This window comes from Hypanus sabinus, chromosome 8 (genome assembly GCF_030144855.1).
Source record: "Hypanus sabinus isolate sHypSab1 chromosome 8, sHypSab1.hap1, whole genome shotgun sequence".
Classification (NCBI taxonomy): Eukaryota; Metazoa; Chordata; class Chondrichthyes; order Myliobatiformes; family Dasyatidae; genus Hypanus; species Hypanus sabinus.
The window spans coordinates 173,172,627-173,196,092 of NC_082713.1; the positions used below are offsets into that span (position 1 = coordinate 173,172,627).

Consider the following 23,466-nt stretch of genomic DNA (forward strand, 5'->3'; position numbering starts at 1 on the left):
CCCCCCCCACCGCCGCCCCCACCACCAAACTCCAAATCTGGCTTCTTCCTCCTTCCTTTCCAGTCCTGATGCAGTTCTTGGCCTGAACTATCAAGTGTTTATTCCTCTCCAGAGATGCTGCCTGACCTGCTGAGTTCCTCCAGCATTTTGTCTGTTGCTCTCGATTACCAGCTTCTGCAGAATCGCTTAAATTTTAATATTAATCTGGAGTTGAAATGAAAGCAGCCATTGTATCTCCTGCAGTGAATTCACTGACTCTGAGTTGCCTCTTCTCCAAACACTGAGTTAGTATGTTGTGTAGTCTGAGTGAAATGTGAAGGCTAGACTGCAGATGCTGGAAATCTTGAGCAACACGCACATGTTGTAGGAAATCCTCCAGCACTTTGTGGATGTTGCCTGAGTGAAATGTGATTCTGACGACTACAGTGCAGAATTATTCATAACCCCAGTATGATTAAATAACAAGTTTCTTTCTATCGTATCTTTAACACAGTTTAAAAGCTTTTTGATAGCTAATCAGTATAGTAATGTGAGACCATTTGCTCAGTGCTTCCAGAGGCTGCAATATACTAATGAGCAGGTGATCTGTTTCAATGGTGATAGAGGCTTCCCTGGCTGCTGCTGAGCAGACAGTTTAACCTTTCAGTTAAGGGTGGAGCCCCTGGTGTTTCTGTGTAGTGTGCCTAAGATGTTTGTGCTCTGGTCTCCAGAGTGGGGCTTGAACCCACACTCTTGACCTGTCCATTGATCCAAGGCTGACACTGACAATTGAACTTTCATCATGACACTTGGAGAACAAAAGGAATAGACTGCTTCTGATGTACAATAACCTGGGGGTCACCTAGGACATTTTGAGTGGTCTATCCAAATATAGTATGTCTTCTACTCTGGTTTGGTGGGTTCTGAGGTCCATGTGGGAGCCACTGATTAAATTAGCAACCACAGTCACTGAAGGTCACGCATCCTCTGCAGAAAAGAAACTTTAAGTGCTTTAGGTTAAAGCCCTTCTGACAGAGATGCTTGACCTGAGTGTTGTCAGCAGTCATGTCCACTAGGTTTCCACATCTCCAGTTGTTTTAATTGAAGTGTCACATTAAACTTTCCGAAAGTTCTAAACCTGAGCCTGTTCCCTCTATGGCCTGTTAGTGAGTTACTGGTGAATTGCTGCTGTTTCCCAATTCCAGCTTAGTCACGTGCAGGCAGCAAGTCACGGCAGTCTGCATCGTGTTTGCTCTACCATTCCAACAACCCCACTCTCCTGATTTCTTCCCATAACCTTTGAAACCCTTACTAATCCAGAATGTATTAACCTCCACATTAAATCTACCCAATGACTTGGCCTCCACTGCCATCCGAGACACAGAATTCCACAGATTTGCCACCCTCTGGGTAAAGAAGTTCCTCCATCTCCTTTCTAAAGAGGTATCCTCTATTGTGAGGCTGTGCCCTTTGGTCCTAGATCAAATCCACTCTGCGTCCACTCTACTTAAAGATTTATGTATTCATTGGGTTCAATGAGATCCCCCTTATTTTTCTGAACTCCAGCAAGTATAGACCCAAAGTCATCAAGCACTCCTGTTACAGATGCACCTTAATCCATCACAGATTTCCCACTAGCCCTATATTGGAGGGGAATAATTAATACCAGCCAACTGGCACACCTTTGGGATGAGGGAGGAATGCAGTCCACCTGGGAAAACCCACAGTCGTGGTTCCACACAGCACCGTGAGTCAGAATCAAACCTGGAGCTGTGTGATAGCACCAGTCCCTGCTGTAGCACCACTGTCTTCATGTCCCTTCTATGTTTTGCTTCTGCTGTAAAACCAAAGAGAGGTGGCAAATAGGAAGTCCCAGAGCAAGGTCATAGGACAGTGCTGCACAGGAACAGGCCCTTCAGCCCATCATGTAGTACTGTACTCAATTAAAACTAATAATTAAATGCTGCACTACACTAATCCCCTCAGTGGGTGGATCACTGACCCTGGCTTTGCCCACCATGACAGAACATCAGTCCAACCCCACCACAGCAGCCTTTTCAGCCCATCAGGGATGTGATCTTTCTCTCTGACTCCAGTGCTCTGAGATCCAGTGGTCATGTTACTTGGTAATCTTGTGTCTGGTAGGATGCCTAGTTGGGAGTTTATCCACCCACGAGCAGAACTCGGTATTTACTTCCATGTAGAGTATGAAGCCCCTCTAGTGGCAGAGGGGTGAAGTTTTGTCTATGGGCAGAGACTGCAAAATGATGCTCGTGTCACAGTATTCCTCTCATTTTCCTGCAGGGGTCCTCACCCTGTCTGAGACACGGGAGCCAACCCCAGAGTGGACTGTGCTGTACGGCCATCCTGAGCGACAGAGCTCGGAGCAGGCATTACTGGTTACTCGTGTGGGAAACGTCACTGAGCTGAGTGAGTATTCATCCATCACTGTGACCCTGCCAGAGTTCAGGAACATGGTTGTGTTGGGTGTTTGTATCGTGCTCTGCCAACTGCTTTGTACACCGTTTGGCTTTAGGCTGGGTGTCGGTGCGTGGAATGCATTGCCAGGGTGATGGCATATCCATAATGGAAATTTAAGAAACTGTTTGTTAAGCACATGGATCATAGAAAATTATATAGGATTTTAGTGAAAGGTTGACACAACATCTGGGCCTGTACTGTTCTTTGTTCTATTGGGCATGCTACATTGGCATCAGAATGAGTGACAACACTTGTGAGCTGCCCACAGTGCACACTTGGGTGTGTTGTTAACACAAATGACACATCTCACGATTTCAATATATGTGTGACAAATAATCTGGAAGCTTGAGCCTTCCGTGCCCGAGGTCAAAGACATGGTGTCAGAAAGGGAAAAGGGATTATAAATTAGGCTGGAATTGCAGAGAAGTCTGGGAGGAATGGATAGGATGGGGGGAATACCTTTAGGTGGAGTTGAGTTGGTATGGATTAATAATAACAATTGGCACATCTTCAGAGTCCTAGAACACTACAGCCCATCTAACCTGTACTGAACTGTTAGCCTGCCTAATCTCATTGACCTGTACTGGGACCATAGCCCTCTATAGACTTCCCATCCAATCTCTCTTAAATGTTGAAATCGACTCTGCATCCACTATTTCCACTGGCAGCTCACTCCACACTCTGAGTGAAGAAGTTTCGTCACTGTTCCCCTTAAACATTTCACCTTTTACCCTTAACCCATGACCTTGAATTCTAGTCTTGCCCAATCTCAGTGGAAAAACCCTACTTGCATTTACACTTTCTTTTTTTGTAATTTATTTTTTATTGAAGTTCATCATCAAACAAACATTTCCATAAGATGTATTTCAGACATTGTACATATATATCATATAATCATATATATCACAAATCTCCACAAAGTATTTATCTGAGGTATACACTTATAGAAAAAAGTGGAAAGAAAAAACAAGCAAAAGGAAAAAACTATGTACAAGTAGGGAGTGATCTTTTTTTACAACATATTCATTGATTTGTGAGAATAAAATCAGACCTATGAGGCATTATGTAGTTAAACCATTTTTCCCAGTATGAATCAAATTGTTCCAGATTAAAATTAACAGATGCTGTTATCTTCTCCATTTTGTAAATGTCCATTGTAATTTCCATCCATGTATTTAAAGTTGGGCTCTCCCATGATAACAATTTCCTAGTAAGAGTCTTTTTACCAGCCACCAACAGTATATTCATTAAATATTTATCTCTTTTCAACCATTCTTGAGGTAGAAATCCAAAATATATGGTCTTACTCTCTAAGGGGATTTCACATTTAAAGATGTCTTGTAGGGCATTGTGTATCCCCCTCCAATAGTTTTTGATAACAGGGCAGTCCCAAAAAATATGATAATGATTCGCATTTTGATTTCCACAATTTCTGCAGCAAACAGGGAGGTTACTATCATTAACAACACACACAAAATGCTGGTGGAACACAGCAGGCCAGGCAGCATCTATAAGGAGAAGCACTGTCGACGTTTCAGGCTGAGACCCTTCGCCAGGACCCTTGGTTTGCCTGGCCTGCTGCCTTCCACCAGCGTTTTGTGTGTGTTTGGGTTTCCAGCACCTGCAGATTTCCTTGAGGTTAATATCATAATGAGATTTCTGAGAGGGTGTAATAAAATATCTTATCAAGTTTTTCCATCCAAACTCCTCCATTTCTGTGAATTGGTACACTTCCATTGATACCTCCATATTATTGTCCATTCTTCCTCAGATATAATTACCCCTCCTTCCTTCTCCCATGTTGTTTTAATGTATGAAGTTGAATGTGTTTTAAGATTTGACAACCCCTTATACATGCTTGAATGATTCTACTACTGTTATCTGAATTATGTGCTTTTCTAAATAGTTCTATCAAGCATGTACTTGCCTTGGTTACATTTTTAAGCGTCTTATTAACATATTGTCGCATCTGTAAATACCAATAAAAATCTTGTTTTTTCTAATAAGTGTTTCTCTTTAAGCATTTCAAAACTGAACAGTGTTCCTTCTTTCATTATGTCGCAAAGAAATGTTATTCCTTTAGCTGTCCGGTCCCTAAATCTAGCATTCAATTTATTTGGTGTAAAATCAGAGTCATATGCACACCATTTAAGAATTGCAATATCTCCCTCTAGATTATATTCTTTTATAATAGTTTTCCATATTTTAAGAGTCAATTTCACCCATGGGTTATCAATAGTATTTATGTACCTATGTAGGTTGTTATCAGCTAAAATTGCTTGTATGGGGATGGGAAGTACCTGCTCCTCAATGTTTTTCCATTGAGCGTCATATGATGGGTTGCACCAACATATCACAGCTCTCAACTGTGCTGCAAAATAATAATCTCTAAGAGAAGGTAGGCCCCAACCCCCCTTATCCTTTGCTAATTGCAAAGTTTTGAGACAAACTCTAGGCCTTTTACCCTGCCAAATATACCTTGATAACATATTGTTCCATTCATTGAATTGATTTTGATTAATCTCTGTTGGTAGGGTCTGAAAGAGATATAACAGCCTGGGCAGTATATTCATTTGAATAGTCTCAATCCTTGAACTGAGACTGAATAAAGGAATCAGGTTCCAACTTGCTATATTTTGCTTAATTTTTTATATAAAGGCTGATAATTACATTCTGATAATTTTGCCAAATCTTTTGGCATAATGATGCCCAAATATTTGAAAGATTCTGTGTGCCATGCCCAAGGATATCTACTTTCAATTTCTCTTGGTGGGCTATAGTTATATGAAAGTAATTGGGTTTTATCTATGTTAATCTTATATCCTGATAATTGACCATATTGTTCAAAGGATTGCATCAATTTAGGTAAAGAGTATGTTGGTTGTCCAAGATAGATCAAAATGTCATTGGCATAACAAGCCAATTTATGCTCTGTCCCTTTAATAGTAATTCCCCTGATATCTTCATTTTGTCTGATGTATTGAGCTAATGGTTCCAGATATAACGTGAAGAGTAGCGGTGACCATGCACAACCCTGTCTCGTGCCCCTTTTTAGGGTAAGACTATTTGATAAATATCCATTGATTTTAATCCTAGCAGTAGCGCATATTTCTCTTCCCTGACACCCTTGAATGTCTGGTATATTGCTGATGTCTTCCTCAGTGAAGACTGATGCAAAATACTCGTTCAGTTCCTCCGCCATCTCCCTATCTCCCATTACAATTTCTCCAGCATCATATTCTATCACTCCTATATCTACTCTCACCTATCTTTTACTCTTTATATACTTGAAAAAGCTTTTAGTATCCTCTTTGATATTATTTTCTAGCCTCCTTATAGTTCATCTTTTCCCTCTTAATGACCTTCTTAGTTTCCTTTTGTAAGCTTTTAAAAACTTCCCAATCCTCTGTCTTCCCACTAGTTTTTCTTCCTTGTATGCCCTCTGCTTTGCTTTTACTTTGGCATTTGACTTTCTCTGTTATAATTACTCTGACTGATTATAACCAGAACAAAATCAAATGTTGCTTTGAGGAAAAAGCTGCAGGACAACTAAAGGAAGTGGTTTTAGAGTCAGTTGTACAGCATAGAAATAGGCACCTCAGCCCATCCTGTGTATGCCTGCCATCATACCTATCCCACACCTGTATCAATTGTAAAATTTATTTAGATTCAGAATTTGTGAAGCCGGCTTGTTGACTTGTATTGTGGTACGTTTTGTACAGTGTGCTGGAGGACTCTACTTTGGCATCAAGTAAAACAAGTCAATATAGTCAGCTGCAAAACCTAATGATTAACACACTCATGGCCACTGGAACTGGGTAACCAAGGCCTCAGGACTCACTCCACCAGGTTCAGGAACAGTATTACCACTCAATCCACAGATCAACACAGGAACACGAGGAGCCACACCGCCAGATTCAGGAACAATTGTTACCTCAATTATCAGGCTCTTGAACCAAAAGAGATAACTTCATTTGCCCCATCATTAAAATATTCCCCAATCTATGCACTCACTTTCAAAGACTCCACCTCAAGTTCTTGATACTTATTGCTTATTTATTATTATTTCTTTCTTTTGTATTTGCACGGTTTGTGCCTTCTGCATACTGGTTGATTGCCCAAGTAGGTGTGGTCTTTCACAGAGTCTGTTATGGATTTATTGAAAATGCTCCAAGGGTTGCAGATGGTGACGTATATGTACTTTGAACTTTTAACACCGAAGTGTAAACATGAATTCAGGTGCTGAAAAGGGAGGAGATTCGGCTGACAGTAACACCAGTGACTCAAGACAGGTGACAAAATGCCTGTTAAATCCAGGAGTGATTTACTGAGAGAAGATTCAGTGGCCAACACTCCAGCACATCCTGAAATGACAATTGGGAATGAGTTCCAGAGAAGCACACAAGTGCTGGAGGAACTCAGCAGGTCAGACAGCATCCACGGACAGGAATAACGAGTTGATGTTTCGGGCTGAAACCCTTCTGAGTTCCGGAGAACACAGAGAATAACATCCATCACTGATTTATTTTGATCTGTTGGCAAAGGTCAATCATATTTCTAAGTTCACATTTGATTGTCATTCAACCATACACATGAATACAGCCATACCAAACAGCATTCCTCCAGGTTAAAGTCATAAAACACAGTACCAAGAGAAACACACAACACAAGGCACATATAATTGTAATAGCTAGATTTACACTAGAAAAAAGCACAAGTTCAAAAGTCATGCAAATATTTCAGCTCAGTGGAAGGGGTCAAGGAACCTGATGGGCTGAATGTTGAAATATTTAATCAAATGTGTCAGATGGTTGACCCTTTGATTGTTATTGAATGCACACATGCTTCCGCTGGGTAGGTGGTAACCAATACTCCAGCTGCTGTCCAGAACGCATTATCAGCAGGAGCTGGGACAGTCACACAGTGAGTAACTAAACACCAGTGAAGCAGCTGGCGTTTGAAATCTTCGATCTGATGTTTCAATCCAAGGTTCTTTCACAAGTCAGGAGAAGCACAAAACTGGTTGCTTCACAATTATTCCATTAGGTGGTAACATAACAAAAACCAAAAACAGCGTGTAGTAAGAGCAGAGGTGATCAGAAGGGAGAGACATAGAAAAATACGATGGGGCCCAGCATGAAGCAACTCTTTATACAAATTAGATGAGAAAAAAATCCAGTTAAATTTGCAAATAAGAATCAGCCAATCAGAAAATGCCTATTCAAATAAAGCAATAAAAAACAAAAGCTTCCAGAATGACACAAATGTGACCACAAGGGGATATACATACTGTACCACAAGGAAGCACACTAAGTAGTTACATAAATAAAAGTAATCATTTAAAATATAATCAGGCAATTAAGCTGCAAAGAAAACAGCGTTAAACAGTTAGATTCAAGACATTTTATTTGCTCACTGTCACAATGGAGGTGTGCAGTATGAGGGAATATTTCAGAATCAGGTTTATTATCACCTGCATCTGACATGAAATTTGTTAACTTAGCAGCAGCAGTTCAATGCAATACATAATCTAGCAGAGAGAGAAAAAATGATAAATAAAATTAAATGATTAAAAATAAGAAATAATAAATAAAATAAAGGAGGTCAGATAGGCGATTCTGTGGACGCGATCAGGAGACCCGGGTGGTAGTTTGCCTCCCTGGTGCCAGGGTCCGGGACGTTTCTGATCGTGTCCAAGATATCCTGAACTGGGAGGGTGAGGAGCCAGAGGTTGTGGAACATATAGGTACCAATGACATAGGTAGAAAAAGGGAAGAGGTCCTGAAAGGAGAATATAAGGAGTTAGGAAGGCAGTTAAGAAGAAAGACCGCAAAGGTAGTAATCTTGGGATTACTGCCTATGCCACGCGACAGTGAGAGTAGGAATGGAATGAGGTGGAGGATAAATGCATGGCTGAGGGATTGGAGCAGGGGGCAGGGATTTAAGTTTCTGGATCACTGGGACCTCTTCTGGGGTAGGTGTGACCTGTACAAAAAGGAAGGGTTACACTTGAATCCTAGGGGGACCAATATCCTGGCGGGAAGTTTTTTAGAGCTGTAAGAGAGGGTTTAAACTAATTTGGCAGGGGGGGTGGGAACCGGAATGATGGAGTGGAGGAGAGGGAAAACAGAAATAGATCTAAGGTAGTGAGCAGTAAGGATGTCAGGAAGGACAGGCAGGTGATGGAGCAAATTTGCAGCCATTGGTTTGAGTTGCAGTGCAATCAATGCAAAAAGTACCAAATACTGGACTGAAGGTGTTATACTTAAATGCACGCAGCATAAGGAATAAGGTGGATGATCTTGTTGTACAGTTACAGATTGGCAGGTATGATGTTGTGGCCATTACTGAGACGTGGCTAAAGGATGCATGTCTCTGGGAGCTGAACGTCCAAGGATACACGGTGTATCGGAAGGATAGGCGGGTAGGTAGAGGGTGTGCCTTTAATGGTAAGAAATGATATTAAATCATTAGAAAGAGTTGACATAGGATTGGAAGGTACAGAAACTTTATGGGTTGAGCTAAGAAATCACAGGGGTCAAAGGACCCTGATGGCAGTTATATACAGGCTTCCTAACAGCTGCAGTGATGTGGACTACAAATTACAACAGGAAATAGAAGAGGCTTGCCAGAAGGGCAGTGTTATGATAATTGTGGGGGATTTTAACATGCAAGTGGATGGTCGGCACTGAATCTCAAGAGAGAGAATTTGTAGAATGTCTACGAGATGGCTTTTTAGAACAGCTTGTTGTTGAGCTCACTAGGGGATCGGCTGTACTGGAGTGGGTATTGTGTAATGAACCAGTGATTAGGGAGATGGAAGTGAAGGAACCCTTAGGAGGCAGTGATCACATGATTGAGTTCACTGTGAAATTTGAGAAAGAGAAGCCGAAATCCGATATGTCAGTATTTCAGTGGAGTAAAGGAAATTACAGTGGCATGAGAGAGGAACTGGCCAAGGTTGACTGGAAAGGGACACTAGCAGGAAGAACAGCAGAGCAGCAGTGGCTGGAGTTTCTGTGAGAAGTGAGGAAGGTGCAAGACAGATATATTCCAAAGAAGAAGAAATTTTCGAATGGAAAATGGATGCAACCGTGGCTGACAAGAGAAGTCAAAGCCAAAGTAAAAGCAGAGGGCATATAAGGAAGCAAAAATTAGTGGGAAGACAGAGGATTGGGAAGTTTTTAAAAGCTTACAGAAGGAAACTAAGAAGGTCATTAAGAGGGAAAAGATGAACTATGAAAGGAAGCTAGCAACTAATATCAAAGAGAATACTAAAAGCTTTTCAAGTATATAAAGAGTAACAGACAGGTGAGTGTAGATATAGGACCAATAGAAAATGATGCTGGAGAAATTGTAATGGGAGATAAGGAGATGGCGGAGGAACTGATCGTGTATTTTGCATCAGTCTTCACTGAGGAAGACATCAGCAATATACCAGGCATTCAGGGGTGTCAGGGAAGAGAAATATGCATAGTCACAATTAGAACAGAGAAAGTACTCAGGAAGCTGAATAGTCTAAGGGTAGATAAATCTCCTGGACCAGATGGAATGCACCCTCATGTTCTGAAGGAAGTAGCATTGGAGATTGCGGAGGCATTAGCAATGATCTTTCAAAAGTCGATAGATTCTGGCCTGGTTCCGGAGGGCTGGAAGATTGCAAATCTCATTCCGCTATTTAAGAAGGGGTCAAGGAAGCAAAAAGGAAATTATAGACCTATTAGCTCGACATCGGTGGTTGGGAAGTTGTTGGAGTCGATTGTCAAGGATGAAGTTATGGAGTACCAGGAGGCATATGACAAGATAGGCAGAACTCAGCATGGTTTCCTTAAAGGAAACTCCTGCCTGACAAACCTAGTGCAATTTTTTGAGGAAATTACAAGTAGACTAGACAAGGGAGATGGAGTGGATGTTGTGTATTTGGATTTTCAGAAGACCTTTGATAAGGTGCCGCACATGAGGCTGCTAAACAAGATAAGAGCCCATGGAATTATGGGAACGTTACATACGTGGATAGAGCGTTGGTTGTTTGGCAGGAAGCAGAGAGTGGGAATAAAGGGATCCCATTCTGGTTGGCTGCTGGTTACCAGTGGTGTTCCACAGGGGTCTGTGTTGGGGCTGCTTCTTTTTACGTTGTATATCAATGATTTGGATTATGGAATAGATGGCTTTGTGGCTAAGTTTGCTGATGATACAAAGATAGGTGGAGTGGCTGGTAGTGCTGAGGAAACAGAGTCTGCAGAGAGACTTGGATAGATTGGGGGAATGGGCAAAGAAGTGGCAAATGAATTACAATGTCGGAAAGTGTACGGTCATGCACTTTGGTAGAAGAAATAAACAGCCAGAGTAGTATTTAAATGGGGATAGAATTCAAAGTTCTGAGATGCAACAGAATTTGGGAGTCCTTGTGCAGGATACCCTTAAGGTTAACCTCCAGGTTGAGTCGGTGGTGAAGAAGGTGAATGCAATGTTGGCATTCATTACTAGAGGAATAGAGTATAGGAGCAGGGATGTGATGTTGAGGCTCTATAACGCACTGGTAAGACCTCACTTGGAGTACTGAGTGCAGTTTTGGGCTCCTTATTTAAGAAAGGATGTGCTGACATTAGAAAGGGTTCAGAGAAGATTCACTAGAATGATTCCGGGAATGAGATGGTTAACGTATGAGGAAAGTTTGACCGCTCTTGGACTGTACTCCTTGGAATTTAGAAGAATGGGGGGGGGGCGTCATAGAAACATTTCGAATGTTGAAAGGCATGGACAGAGTGGATGTGGCAAAGTTGTTTCCCATGGTGGGGGTGTCCAGTATGAGAGGACATGACTTGAGGATTGCAGGGAGCCCATTCAGAACGGAGATGCGAAAAAATTTGTTTAGCCAGAGGGTGGTGAATCTATAGAATTTGTTGCCACGGGCGGCAGTGGAGGCCAAGTCATTGGGTGTATTTAAGGCAGAGATTGATAGATATCTGAGTAGTCAGGGCATCAAAGGTTATGGTGAGAAGGTGAGGGAATGGGACTAAAGGAAAGATTGGATCAGCTCATGATGAAATGACGGAGCAGACTCGATGGGCCAAATGGCCGACTTCTGCTCCTTTGTCTTATGGAGTGTCCAGTTCTGGTGTTTCACAGAGGATAAAAATCTATGTTGTAATTTGCTGTTTGTCCTTTGCACTGAGTTTCTGGTGAGTTTGTACTGCATCTAAGAGTTGTGGTGTTCATGGAGAGGATGTGGTCTAACTAGGGCTATGCCCGTTTGTATGAAACTTCTTTTTAGACATTTGTTCCCTATCAGTTCGGGTCATAGAACACTACAACACAGAAACAGGCCTTTTGGCTCTCTACTCCATGCTGAGCGAGTAATCTGCCTAGTCTCACCGCCCTACACCGGCACTATAGCCCTCCCATACATGTACCTATCCAAACTTCTCTTAAATTTTGAAATGAAACCCACATCCACCACTTTTGCTGGCAGCTTGATCCATACTCTGAGTGAAGAAGTTTCCCCTCTTGTTTCCTTTACACATTACACATTTCACCTCTCACCCTTAACCCATGATCTCTTGTTCTAGCGTCACAAACCTCAATGGATAAAGCCTGCTTGCATTCACTCTATCTATACCCCTCATAATTTTGTATACCTCTATCAAATCTCCCCTGAATCTTCTACACTCCAGTTCATCACATGCTGAGGTACAGTACAGAATGAGGCCCTTCGACCCCTCACATCCATGCTATTCATTGACCGCCCATTCATACTCACCTTACAGTCATCTTAGTTTTTATTAGTTTCATGATCCCCTCAACTCAATTCCCCAGATTCTACCCATATGACCAAAAGACATAGGAGCAGAATGAAGCCATTTTGCCCATTGAATCTGCTCTGCCACTCGATCATGGCTGATTCTTTATTTCCTTCCTTAGCCCCACTGTCCAGCCTTCTCCCCGTAACCTTTGGTGCCGTGTCCAATCAAGAACTCATCAAGCACTGCCTTAAGTACACCCAACAACCTGGCCTCCATAGCTGCCTGTGGTAACAAATTCCACAGATTCACCACCCTCTGGCTAAAGAAATTTCTCCGCATCTCTGTTTTAAATGGATGCCCCTCCATCCTGAGGCTGTCCTCTCTTGTCCTAGACTCCCCCACCATAGGAAACATTCTTTCCACATCTACTCTGTGTAGGCCTTTCAGCATTCAAAAGGTGTCAATGAGAACCCCACTCATCTTTTTAAATTCCAGTGAGTACTGACCCAGAGTACCAAACGTTCCTTATATGATAACCTTTTCATTCCCGCAATATCCTTGTGAACCTCCTCTGGACCTTCTCCAATGCCAGCACATCTCATCTTAGATGAGGAGCTCAAAACTGTTCACAATACACAAGGTGAGGCCTCACCAGTGCCTTCTAAAGCCTCAGCATTACATCCCTGCTCTCGTATTCTAGGCCTCTTGAAATTATGCTAACATTGCCTTTGCCTTCCACACTACTGACTCTACCTGCAAGTTAATCTTCAGGGTGTTCTGCACAAGGACTCCCTAGTTCCTTTGGATCTCAGATGTCTTGATTTTCTCCCCTTTTCGAAAATAGTCTGCACATTTATTTCTACTACCAAAGTGTATGACCATGCATTTTCCAACATTATATTTCATTTGCTACTTTCTTGCCAATTCTCCTAATCAGTCTTAAGTCCTTCTGCTGCCTTCCTGTTTCCTCAACACTACCTGCCCCTCCACCAATCTTCGTATCATCTGAAAACTTGGCAACAAAACCATTCATTCCATCATCTAAATCATTTATATACAGTATTAAAAGAAGAGATCCCAACACTGACCCCTGTGGAGCACCTCTAGTCACTGGTAGCCAACCAGAAAAGGATTCTCTTATTCTCACTTGCTGCCTCCTGCCAATCGGCCAATGCTTTAACCATGCCAGTAACTTTACTGTAGGTATCAGTGACTTGCCCTGACGGACTTGAAGGGCTGTGCACTCTGTAATTCTGCTGCTCTCTTGTAGCAGTGCTCCTTGGTGTGCTCAATGGTGGGCGGACTTTTCCTGTGATGGACGGGACCATATCCACCACTTTTGTGGTGGGCTTAAAGTAGTGACAGAAAATAGGAGTAAGGATCTGAGCATCACAGTTTGAGGATTGTTATGAACCCCGTAACTGGGTTACTTACCAGCAAAGATAGAGATGTCCGTTGAAGTCTGATGATACTATTTTTAACAGTATTTATTAGTAAAAATACACAAAAATAATATCAATGCAAATATACAGATAATATACGTCGTCAATACTAAACCTAAAAGTGCGGGTATAATAATAATCAATAAGAAATAAGCTCTATCATTGTCTAGGGGATAATGAATTGTCTGATGGAAATATAAAGTTCGTTCAGTTCATACAGGCTGCAGCTGTTGGGGACCGCTGAGTTGCAATTGTTGGAGAGAGAGAGAGAATATGAGAATGGGAACAGTTACCGCTACGGGTTTCGCCAACCTTCCTTTATGATTTCGATCCGTCCGGTGTCTCGTTGTCATGGCCGTTCAAGTGTGACCTCTCCTTTAGCTAAACCATTCTTCCGTGATGAGCCTGCCACCCAGGCAAGGGAGGATGCACACGAGCCCCCACCGGCTTTCGCTATAAAACCCTGTCACTGGATTTCTAGCGTTTCTCCTGGTGCGTCTAAAGGGGTGTTCCCCAGACCCCTCTTTTATCCTCACTCACGGGGTCTCAGATGCCAATCAGGTTGGGATGATGCAATCCCTCAACCAGACCACTCTGGTTGTCCCCTGAGGGGTTTCAATGAATAGTACAGTACTCAATACACAATTCCTTCTCCAAGAGACAATGACAGTAATCAATGGTTCCGTTCTGCTTTTGTTAGGAGGCATTCCCCTACCTTGTGTATTCTGCGTTGTCTATGGCAACTGCCTTTGCTGTGATCCTGCGTCTCGCTCTCTCATTATTGACATGGTGTGTATCTCTCTCATTTCCTGACATGCTGTGTGTGTCTCTCATTTCCTGGGTCTCAGACCCGAAATAATAGCGATCTTGCAATTCTCAAAAAGGAGGGGGCGACTTTGTACCCTTCGGTCCCTCAGAGTTGCTTCACATTCGTAACAGGATTTATATTCTACTTAAAATCCTGGAAATGAAAAGCTACTCTGAAGTCTCTAGTTGGTGCGTGGCCTTTGGGTAAGCGATACGTCACCCTCATCCATTCTGGGTGTCCAGACAGACCACTGCAGCTGGTGATGCACACTGCTTTAGTTGTTGATGCAAGGACAGGTTAGTGTCCAGGAGAGCACTGTCACCACTTCAGGGTTAAGGGTGACTGCAGATCTCCCTAACAAAGTCTCATCCCAAGAATAAAAATATCCCTTGCTTGCTGATTTTTGTTTGTAGTCTGATTTTTTTTCCCTTTGATGATGTGATCTGTTGACATGATGGAGCCCTATCGTTGCTGGTTTATCTTTCGATGAGTGTCTGTGGGGATGTGAATTATCCTTGCAGCTTGTTAGCTGTGAAATCTTGCAGATGTTTTAAACGTTAAAACATCTGTGAATCATTTACCATGTGTCACAACTCTGATCAACATATTCTGAGAGTAGAGTGGAGTTGGACTACGTGTCAGTCAGATCTCAGTTCCTCGTCGTCTCGAGTATCTGCTTTAGCTGTTCCATGTGTGCAAACAACCCTTCTGCTCTGTGTTTCACTTACTGTTCCTTGTCAATCTCTATCCATCCCTGAGTGTCTGGGTTTGCTTGGTGCTCCTGGCCTTGCCAGTTAAGGAACCCATCGCTGGAAAGGTTACCATTGCCGTTTATCAGCTGGAGGAACATTGCAAAGACCTCTGACATTTCCCCTGATACATTTTCCACTCACTTTAAAATTATGCCTGTTCATTTCTCATTATTTCTGCTCTGGAAAGAAGGTACTGGCTGCCCATTCTATCTATGCCTCATATAATCTTGAACTCTTCTATCTGATCATCTTCTCCTCCAAAAGGAAAATCCCTAGCTCGCTCAGCCTGTCCTCATAAGACATGCTCTTTAATCCAGTCAGCAGCCTGGTAAACATGAGAAAATCTGCAAATGCTGGAAATCTGAGCAACACACACAAAATGCTGGAGGAACTCAGCAAGCCAGGCAGCGTCTATGGAAAAAAGTACAGTCAATGTTTCCAGCCAAAACCCTTCGGTAAATCTCCTCTACACCCTCTCTAAAGCTTTCATAGTCTTCCTATAATGAGGTGACCAGAACTGAACACAATACTCTGTATGGTCTAACCAGGATTTTATAGAGCCTTGCAGCTCGTGAACTTAACCCCTTGACTAATGAAGGCCAACACACCATACAGCTTCTCAACATAATTAAATTATGGGGCAACTTAGAGGGATCCATTGATGTGAAGAATATCCCTCTATCTCCACACTAAGAATCCTACCACTAACTTTGTATTCTGCCTTCAAGTTTGACTTTCCAAAGAGAATCACCACATTTTTCCAGATTGAACTCCACCTGCCAATTCTCAGTCTAGCTCTGTGTCCTGTCAATGATCTGCTGAAATCTCGACAATCTTCTGCACTATCCATAACACCACCAACATTTGTATCATCTGGAAACTCACTAAACCACCCTTACACTTCCTCATTCGTCATTTATAAAAATCACTAAGAGCAGGGTTTCAGAACAGATCCCTCTGGAACACCACTGGTCACTGACCTCCAGGCAGAACTGGGAATGATGTCTATGATTGATCCTTGGAACAGCCATAGAGAAAGTGCCACTCCCAGCCTCCCCTAGACCCTACAGGCGTCTTGTCCTGATCCACTTCCCATTCAGAATCTACAGCTGAAACCTCTGGTACCTTGCTAACTGTGGTAGGGTAAACCAAACCTGTTAGCAGCTCTCAGTGAAGATCTTAACAGTGTGAGCAGCTTCATTTTAGTGGGCATAGCGTTTAAATTATGGAAGATCTGGAGAAAGGACATTTTTGTGTCTCCACCCTGGGATCAGACTTACAAGCAGGGGCAAGCATCCTGTTAAATGAGCTCTTTGGTATACTTACCAGCTCCAGATGAAAAGTTCCAGTGAGGAGAATGAGCAGGATAAAGGAGCTGGTGGCACTGGAACACTGGGAACAGTGGATAGTAGAGGTGAATGGGCTGAAGGACAGCAGGACAAAGGACTTTTGAGCTCAACTAATTCCTCAGTCTCCCTTCCCCAGGTGAACTGGTGTCCAGGGTAATGCATCACCTGCAGCAAGTGAGTGGGACTGATGACGGTGAGAGCCTGGCCCTTCATTACAGACAGGGGCCGTTGCACTGGGAGTCTGAGGCCCTCTACACCCTCTGTTACTTTATGCACTCCCCTCAGCTGGAGTGGGAGACAAGCAGCATGGAGCCAACAAGGACCAGCCTGGCCACCGACAGGTAGCTCACCAACGTGGGAACACTGATACATGGGGTGACTGAGGATGGTGGAAGTGGGGAAAGGCAGGAGTGGGTGGTTGGAGGGAAGAGTGAGAGAGTATGGAGGGGTGGAAAGTAGATTTTGAGGGGGGAGAAAAGTGGTAGTGAGGTTGGGGAGATGAGAGGGAAAGGGAAAAGGAGAAGGAAAGGGGTAGGATGGTGGGGGCATTTGGAGGGACGTGATTCTCTGCCTCAGTTTGGTGCTGTTGTCTCCCACAGACCGCTCCGGATTCGACCTCCCCTGGCAGAGTGGATACGAGTGGCCACGGCTCACACTGAACACCGCAGGGGCTTCTCTGTAGACAGTGATGACGTCCGACAGGCTTCCCGAATTCTTCTCCCCGGAGCCGACTGTGAACCCAGGCGGTTAAAGTACGGCTAAAAACTGTTGCCAGCTGGCAGCTACACAAAGCAGTGGCATTACTGAAGGAGAGTCATTGGCCTAGAAACGCCCCCCTTGTCCTCTCCCTGTGGCCCCTAAAGCAACACGCAATCCTCCCCCTTCCTATGGTCCTCAAAGTGACTCTCTCCCCTTCTGCCTCTCCCTGTGGCCACCAAAGCATTTTGTATTTTTATTTCAGATTTCCAGGGTCTGCGGATTTCTGATTTTCACTACCGTCTCCTGAGTGTGAAGACGTGAGGGTGATGACTCCCACACTCTAGTACTAACTTAATTTCTCAGTTAGTCCGTCTCCTTTGTGCCCTCGACCCCCAAACTCCACCATCCCTACAATCTGTCACCCTGCAGCCACATGAACGGCAGATGCCAGGCTCAATTTTCAAAATATCATTGTGCATTTACCTTGGGTGGGGAGTGGGTTTTGTGTCTCCGATGATGGAATCATTTAGATGAAACAGGCAGCATGCTGTGGTACATTTGAAGGAGGGAGTGGGGTTTTGACAACATCCAGAGTGACCAGTTGCTCTCCCTTTCAGAGCTGATGATTACTCATGTGCCTCGCTGAAGCTGGACGCTGCAGCAACGGACACCCGGTTCCGCCAGGCTCTGGGGTTCCACATGCTGACCTGTGGCCGGACGGACCTGGTCAACCAGGCCATTCGTTTACTAGGGGGCGATGGTATCAACACTCACAGTGTACAGGTACAGAGTGAGACAGCGACGGTGCCAACACTCACAGTGTACAGGTATGGGTACAGAGTGAGACAGCGATGGTATCAACACTCACAGTGTACAGGGATGGGTACAGAGTGTGAGACAGCGACGGTGCCAACACTCACAGTGTACAGGTATGGGTACAGAGTGTGAGACAGCGATGGTGTCAACACTCACAGTGTACAGGTATGGGTACAGAGTGAGACAGTGACAGTGTCAACACTCAGAGTGTACAGGTATGGGTGCAGAGTGTGAGACAGTGACGGTGTCAACACTCACAGTGTACAGGTATGGGTACAGAGTGAGACAGCGACAGTGTCAACACTCAGAGTGTACAGGTATGGGTACAGAGTGAGACAGCGACAGTGTCAACACTCACAGTGTACAGGTATGGGTACAGAGTGAGACAGCGACGGTATCAACACTCACAGTGTACAGGTATGGGTACAGAGTGAGACAGCGACGGTGTCAACACTCACAGTGTACAGGTATGGGTACAGAGTGTGAGACAGCGACGGTATCAACACTCACAGTGTACAGGTATGGGTACAGAGTGTGAGACAGCGACGGTGTCAACACTCACAGTGTACAGGTATGGGTACAGAGTGAGACAGCGACAGTGTCAACACTCACAGTGTACAGGTATGGGTACAGAGTGTGAGACAGCGACGGTGTCAACACTCACAGTGTACAGGTATGGGTACAGAGTGTGAGACAGCGACGGTATCAACACTCACAGTGTACAGGTATGGGTACAGAGTGAGACAGCGACAGTGTCAACACTCACAGTGTACAGTTATGGGTGCAGAGTGTGAGACAGCGACGGTGTCAACACTCACAGTGTACAGGTATGGGTACAGAGTGTGAGACAGCGACGGTGTCAACACTCACAATGTACAGGTATGGGTACAGAGTGAGACAGCGATGGTATCAACACTCTCAGTGTACAGGTATGGGTACAGAGTGTGAGACAGCAACGGTATCAACACTCACAGTGTACAGGTATGGGTGCAGAGTGTGAGACAGCGACGGTGTCAACACTCACAGTGTACAGGTATGGGTACACAGTGTGAGACAGCAACGGTATCAACACTCACAGTGTACAGGTATGGGTGCAGAGTGTGAGACAGCGACGGTGTCAACACTCACAGTGTACAGGTATGGGTACAGAGTGTGAGACAGCGACGGTGTCAACACTCACAGTGTACAGGTATGGGTACAGACTGTGAGACAGCGACGGTGTCAACACTCACAGTGTACAGGTATGGGTACAGAGTGTGAGACAGCGACGGTATCAACACTCACAGTGTACAGGTATGGGTACAGAGTGTGAGACAGCGACAGTGTCAACACTCACAGTGTACAGGTATGGGTACAGAGTGAGACAGCGACGGTGTCAACACTCACAGTGTACAGGTATGGGTACAGAGTGTGAGACAGCGACGGTGTCAACACTCACAGTGTACAGGTATGGGTGCAGAGTGTGAGACAGCGACGGTGTCAACACTCACAGTGTACAGGTATGGGTACAGAGTAAGACAGCGACGGTGTCAACACTCACAGTGTACAGGTATGGGTACAGAGTGTGAGACAGCGACAGTGTCAACACTCACAGTGTACAGGTATGGGTACAGAGTGAGACAGCGACAGTGTTAACACTCACAGTGTACAGGTATGGGTACAGAGTGAGACAGCGACAGTGTTAACACTCACAGTGTACAGGTATGGGTACAGAGTGTGAGACAGCGACAGTGTCAACACTCACAGTGTACAGGTATGGGTACAGAGTGTGAGACAGCGACGGTGTCAACACTCACAGTGTACAGGTATGGGTACAGAGTGAGACAGCGACAGTGTCAACACTCACAGTGTACAGGTATGGGTGCAGAGTGTGAGACAGCGACGGTGTCAACACTCACAGTGTACAGGTATGGGTGCAGAGTGTGAGACAGTGACGGTGTCAACACTCACAGTGTACAGGTATGGGTACAGAGTGAGACAGCGACAGTGTCAACACTCACAGTGTACAGGTATGGGTACAGAGTGTGAGACAGTGACGGTGTCAACACTCACAGTGTACAGGTATGGGTACAGAGTGAGACAGCGACAGTGTCAACACTCACAGTGTACAGGTATGGGTGCAGAGTGTGAGACAGCGACGGTGTCAACACTCACAGTGTACAGGTATGGGTACAGAGTGTGAGACAGTGACGGTGTCAACACTCACAGTGTACAGGTATGGGTACAGAGTGAGACAGCGACAGTGTCAACACTCACAGTGTACAGGTATGGGTACAGACTGTGAGACAGCGACGGTGTCAACACTCACAGTGTACAGGTATGGGTACAGACTGTGAGACAGCGACGGTGTCAACACTCACAGTGTACAGGTATGGGTACAGACTGTGAGACAGCGACGGTGTCAACACTCACAGTGTACAGGTATGGGTACAGACTGTGAGACAGCGACGATGTCAACACTCACAGTGTACAGGTATGGGTACAGACTGTGAGACAGCGACGGTGTCAACACTCACAGTGTACAGGTATGGGTGCAGAGTGTGAGACAGCGATGGTGTCAACACTCACAGTGTACAGGTATGGGTACAGAGTGTGAGACAGCGACGGTGTCAACACTCACAGTGTACAGGTATGGGTACAGAGTGAGACAGCGACGGTATCAACACTCACAGTGTACAGGTATGGGTACAGAGTGTGAGACAGCGACGGTGTCAACACTCACAGTGTACAGGTATGGGTACAGAGAGTGAGACAGCGACGGTATCAACACTCACAGTGTACAGGTATGGGTACAGAGTGAGACAGTGACGGTGTCAACACTCACAGTGTACAGGTATGGGTACAGAGTGAGACAGCGACAGTGTCAACACTCACAGTGTACAGGTATGGGTGCAGAGTGTGAGACAGCGACGGTGTCAACACTCACAGTGTACAGGTATGGGTACAGAGTGTGAGACAGCAACGGTATCAACACTCACAGTGTACAGGTATGGGTACAGAGTGAGACAGCGATGGTATCAACACTCACAGTGTACAGGTATGGGTACAGAGTGAGACAGCGACAGTGTCAACACTCACAGTGTACAGGTATGGGTACAGAGTGTGAGACAGCGACAGTGTCAACACTCACAGTGTACAGGTATGGGTACAGAGTGTGAGACAGCGACGGTGTCAACACTCACAGTGTACAGGTATGGGTACAGAGTGTGAGACAGCGACGGTGTCAACACTCACAGTGTACAGGTATGGGTACAGAGTGTGAGACAGCGACGGTGTCAACACTCACAGTGTACAGGTATGGGTACAGAGTGAGACAGCAACAGTGTCAACACTCACAGTGTACAGGTATGGGTACAGAGTGTGAGACAGCGACGGTGCCAACACTCACAGTGTACAGGTATGGGTACAGAGTGTGATACAGCGACGGTGTCAACACTCACAGTGTACAGGTATGGGTACAGAGTGTGAGACAGCGACGGTGCCAACACTCACAGTGTACAGGTATGGGTACAGAGTGTGAGACAGTGACGGTGTCAACACTCACAGTGTACAGGTATGGGTACAGAGTGTGATACAGCGACGGTGTCAACACTCACAGTGTACAGGTATGGGTACAGAGTGTGAGACAGCGACGGTGCCAACACTCACAGTGTACAGGTATGGGTACAGAGTGTGAGACAGTGACACTCACGGTGAGTGGGTACGGATACACAGTGTGAGACAGTGACACTCACAGTGTACAGGTATGGGTACACAGTGTGAGACAGTGACACTCACGGTGAGTGGGTACGGATACACAGTGTGAGACAGTGACACTCACGGTGAGTGGGTACGGATACACAGTGTGAGACAGTGACACTCACGGTGAGTGGGTACGGATACACAGTGTGAGACAGTGACACTCACGGTGAGTGGGTACGGGTACACAGTGTGAGACAGTGACGGTGTCAACACTCACAGTGTACAGGTATGGGTACAGAGTGAGACAGCGATGGTGTCAACACTCACAGTGTACAGGTATGGGTACAGAGTGTGAGACAGCGACGGTGTCAACACTCACAGTGTACAGGTATGGGTACAGAGTGTGAGACAGCGACAGTGTCAACACTCACAGTGTACAGTTATGGGTACAGAGTGTGAGACAGCGACAGTGTCAACACTCACAGTGTACAGGTATGGGTACAGAGTGTGAGACAGCGACAGTGTCAACACTCACAGTGTACAGGTATGGGTACAGAGGGTGAGACAGTGACGGTGTCAACACTCACAGTGTACAGGTATGGGTACAGAGTGAGACAGCGACAGTGTCAACACTCACAGTGTACAGGTATGGGTACAGAGTGTGAGACAGCGACAGTGTCAACACTCACAGTGTACAGGTATGGGTACAGAGTGTGAGACAGCGACGGTGTCAACACTCACAGTGTACAGGTATGGGTACAGAGTGTGAGACAGCGACGGTGTCAACACTCACAGTGTACAGGTATGGGTACAGAGTGTGAGACAGCGACGGTGTCAACACTCACAGTGTACAGGTATGGGTACAGAGTGAGACAGCGATGGTGTCAACACTCACAGTGTACAGGTATGGGTACAGAGAGTGAGACAGCGACGGTGTCAACACTCACAGTGTATAGGTATGGGTACAGAGTGTGAGACAGCGACAGTGTCAACACTCACAGTGTACAGGTATGGGTACAGAGTGTGAGACAGCGACGGTGTCAACACTCACAGTGTACAGGTATGGGTACAGAGTGTGAGACAGCGACAGTGTCAACACTCACAGTGTACAGTTATGGGTACAGAGTGTGAGACAGCGACAGTGTCAACACTCACAGTGTACAGGTATGGGTACAGAGTGTGAGACAGCGACAGTGTCAACACTCACAGTGTACAGGTATGGGTACAGAGTGTGAGACAGCGACGGTGTCAACACTCACAGTGTACAGGTATGGGTACAGAGTGTGAGACAGCGACAGTGTCAACACTCACAGTGTACAGGTATGGGTACAGAGTGTGAGACAGCGACAGTGTCAACACTCACAGTGTACAGGTATGGGTACAGAGTGTGAGACAGCGACAGTGTCAACACTCACAGTGTACAGGTATGGGTACAGAGTGTGAGACAGCGACGGTGTCAACACTCACAGTGTACAGGTATGGGTACAGAGTGAGACAGCGATGGTATCAACACTCACAGTGTACAGGTGTGGGTACAGAGTGAGACAGCGACAGTGTCAACACTCACAGTGTACAGGTATGGGTACAGAGTGTGAGACAGCAACGGTATCAACACTCACAGTGTACAGGTGTGGGTACAGAGTGAGACAGCGACAGTGTCAACACTCACAGTGTACAGGTATGGGTACAGAGTGTGAGACAGCAACGGTATCAACA

General features: G+C 45.1%; 1 protein-coding gene across 5 annotated transcripts in view; it reads left to right on the forward strand.

Annotated features, from left to right (window-relative positions):
- The window catches only part of btbd11b (BTB (POZ) domain containing 11b), a 176,078-nt gene that overhangs the window by 61,906 nt on the left and 90,706 nt on the right, over window positions 1-23,466 (forward strand). For 4 of the 5 annotated variants that reach the window (XM_059978598.1, XM_059978600.1, XM_059978597.1 and 1 more), the window contains exons 2-5: window positions 2,284-2,409; window positions 16,691-16,895; window positions 17,154-17,306; window positions 17,871-18,036. In XM_059978598.1, coding sequence (XP_059834581.1) covers window positions 2,284-2,409; window positions 16,691-16,895; window positions 17,154-17,306; window positions 17,871-18,036 — 650 coding nt within the window. The remainder of the gene's footprint in view (window positions 1-2,283; window positions 2,410-16,690; window positions 16,896-17,153; window positions 17,307-17,870; window positions 18,037-23,466) is intronic. The other variant, XM_059978599.1, reaches the window with a different exon arrangement.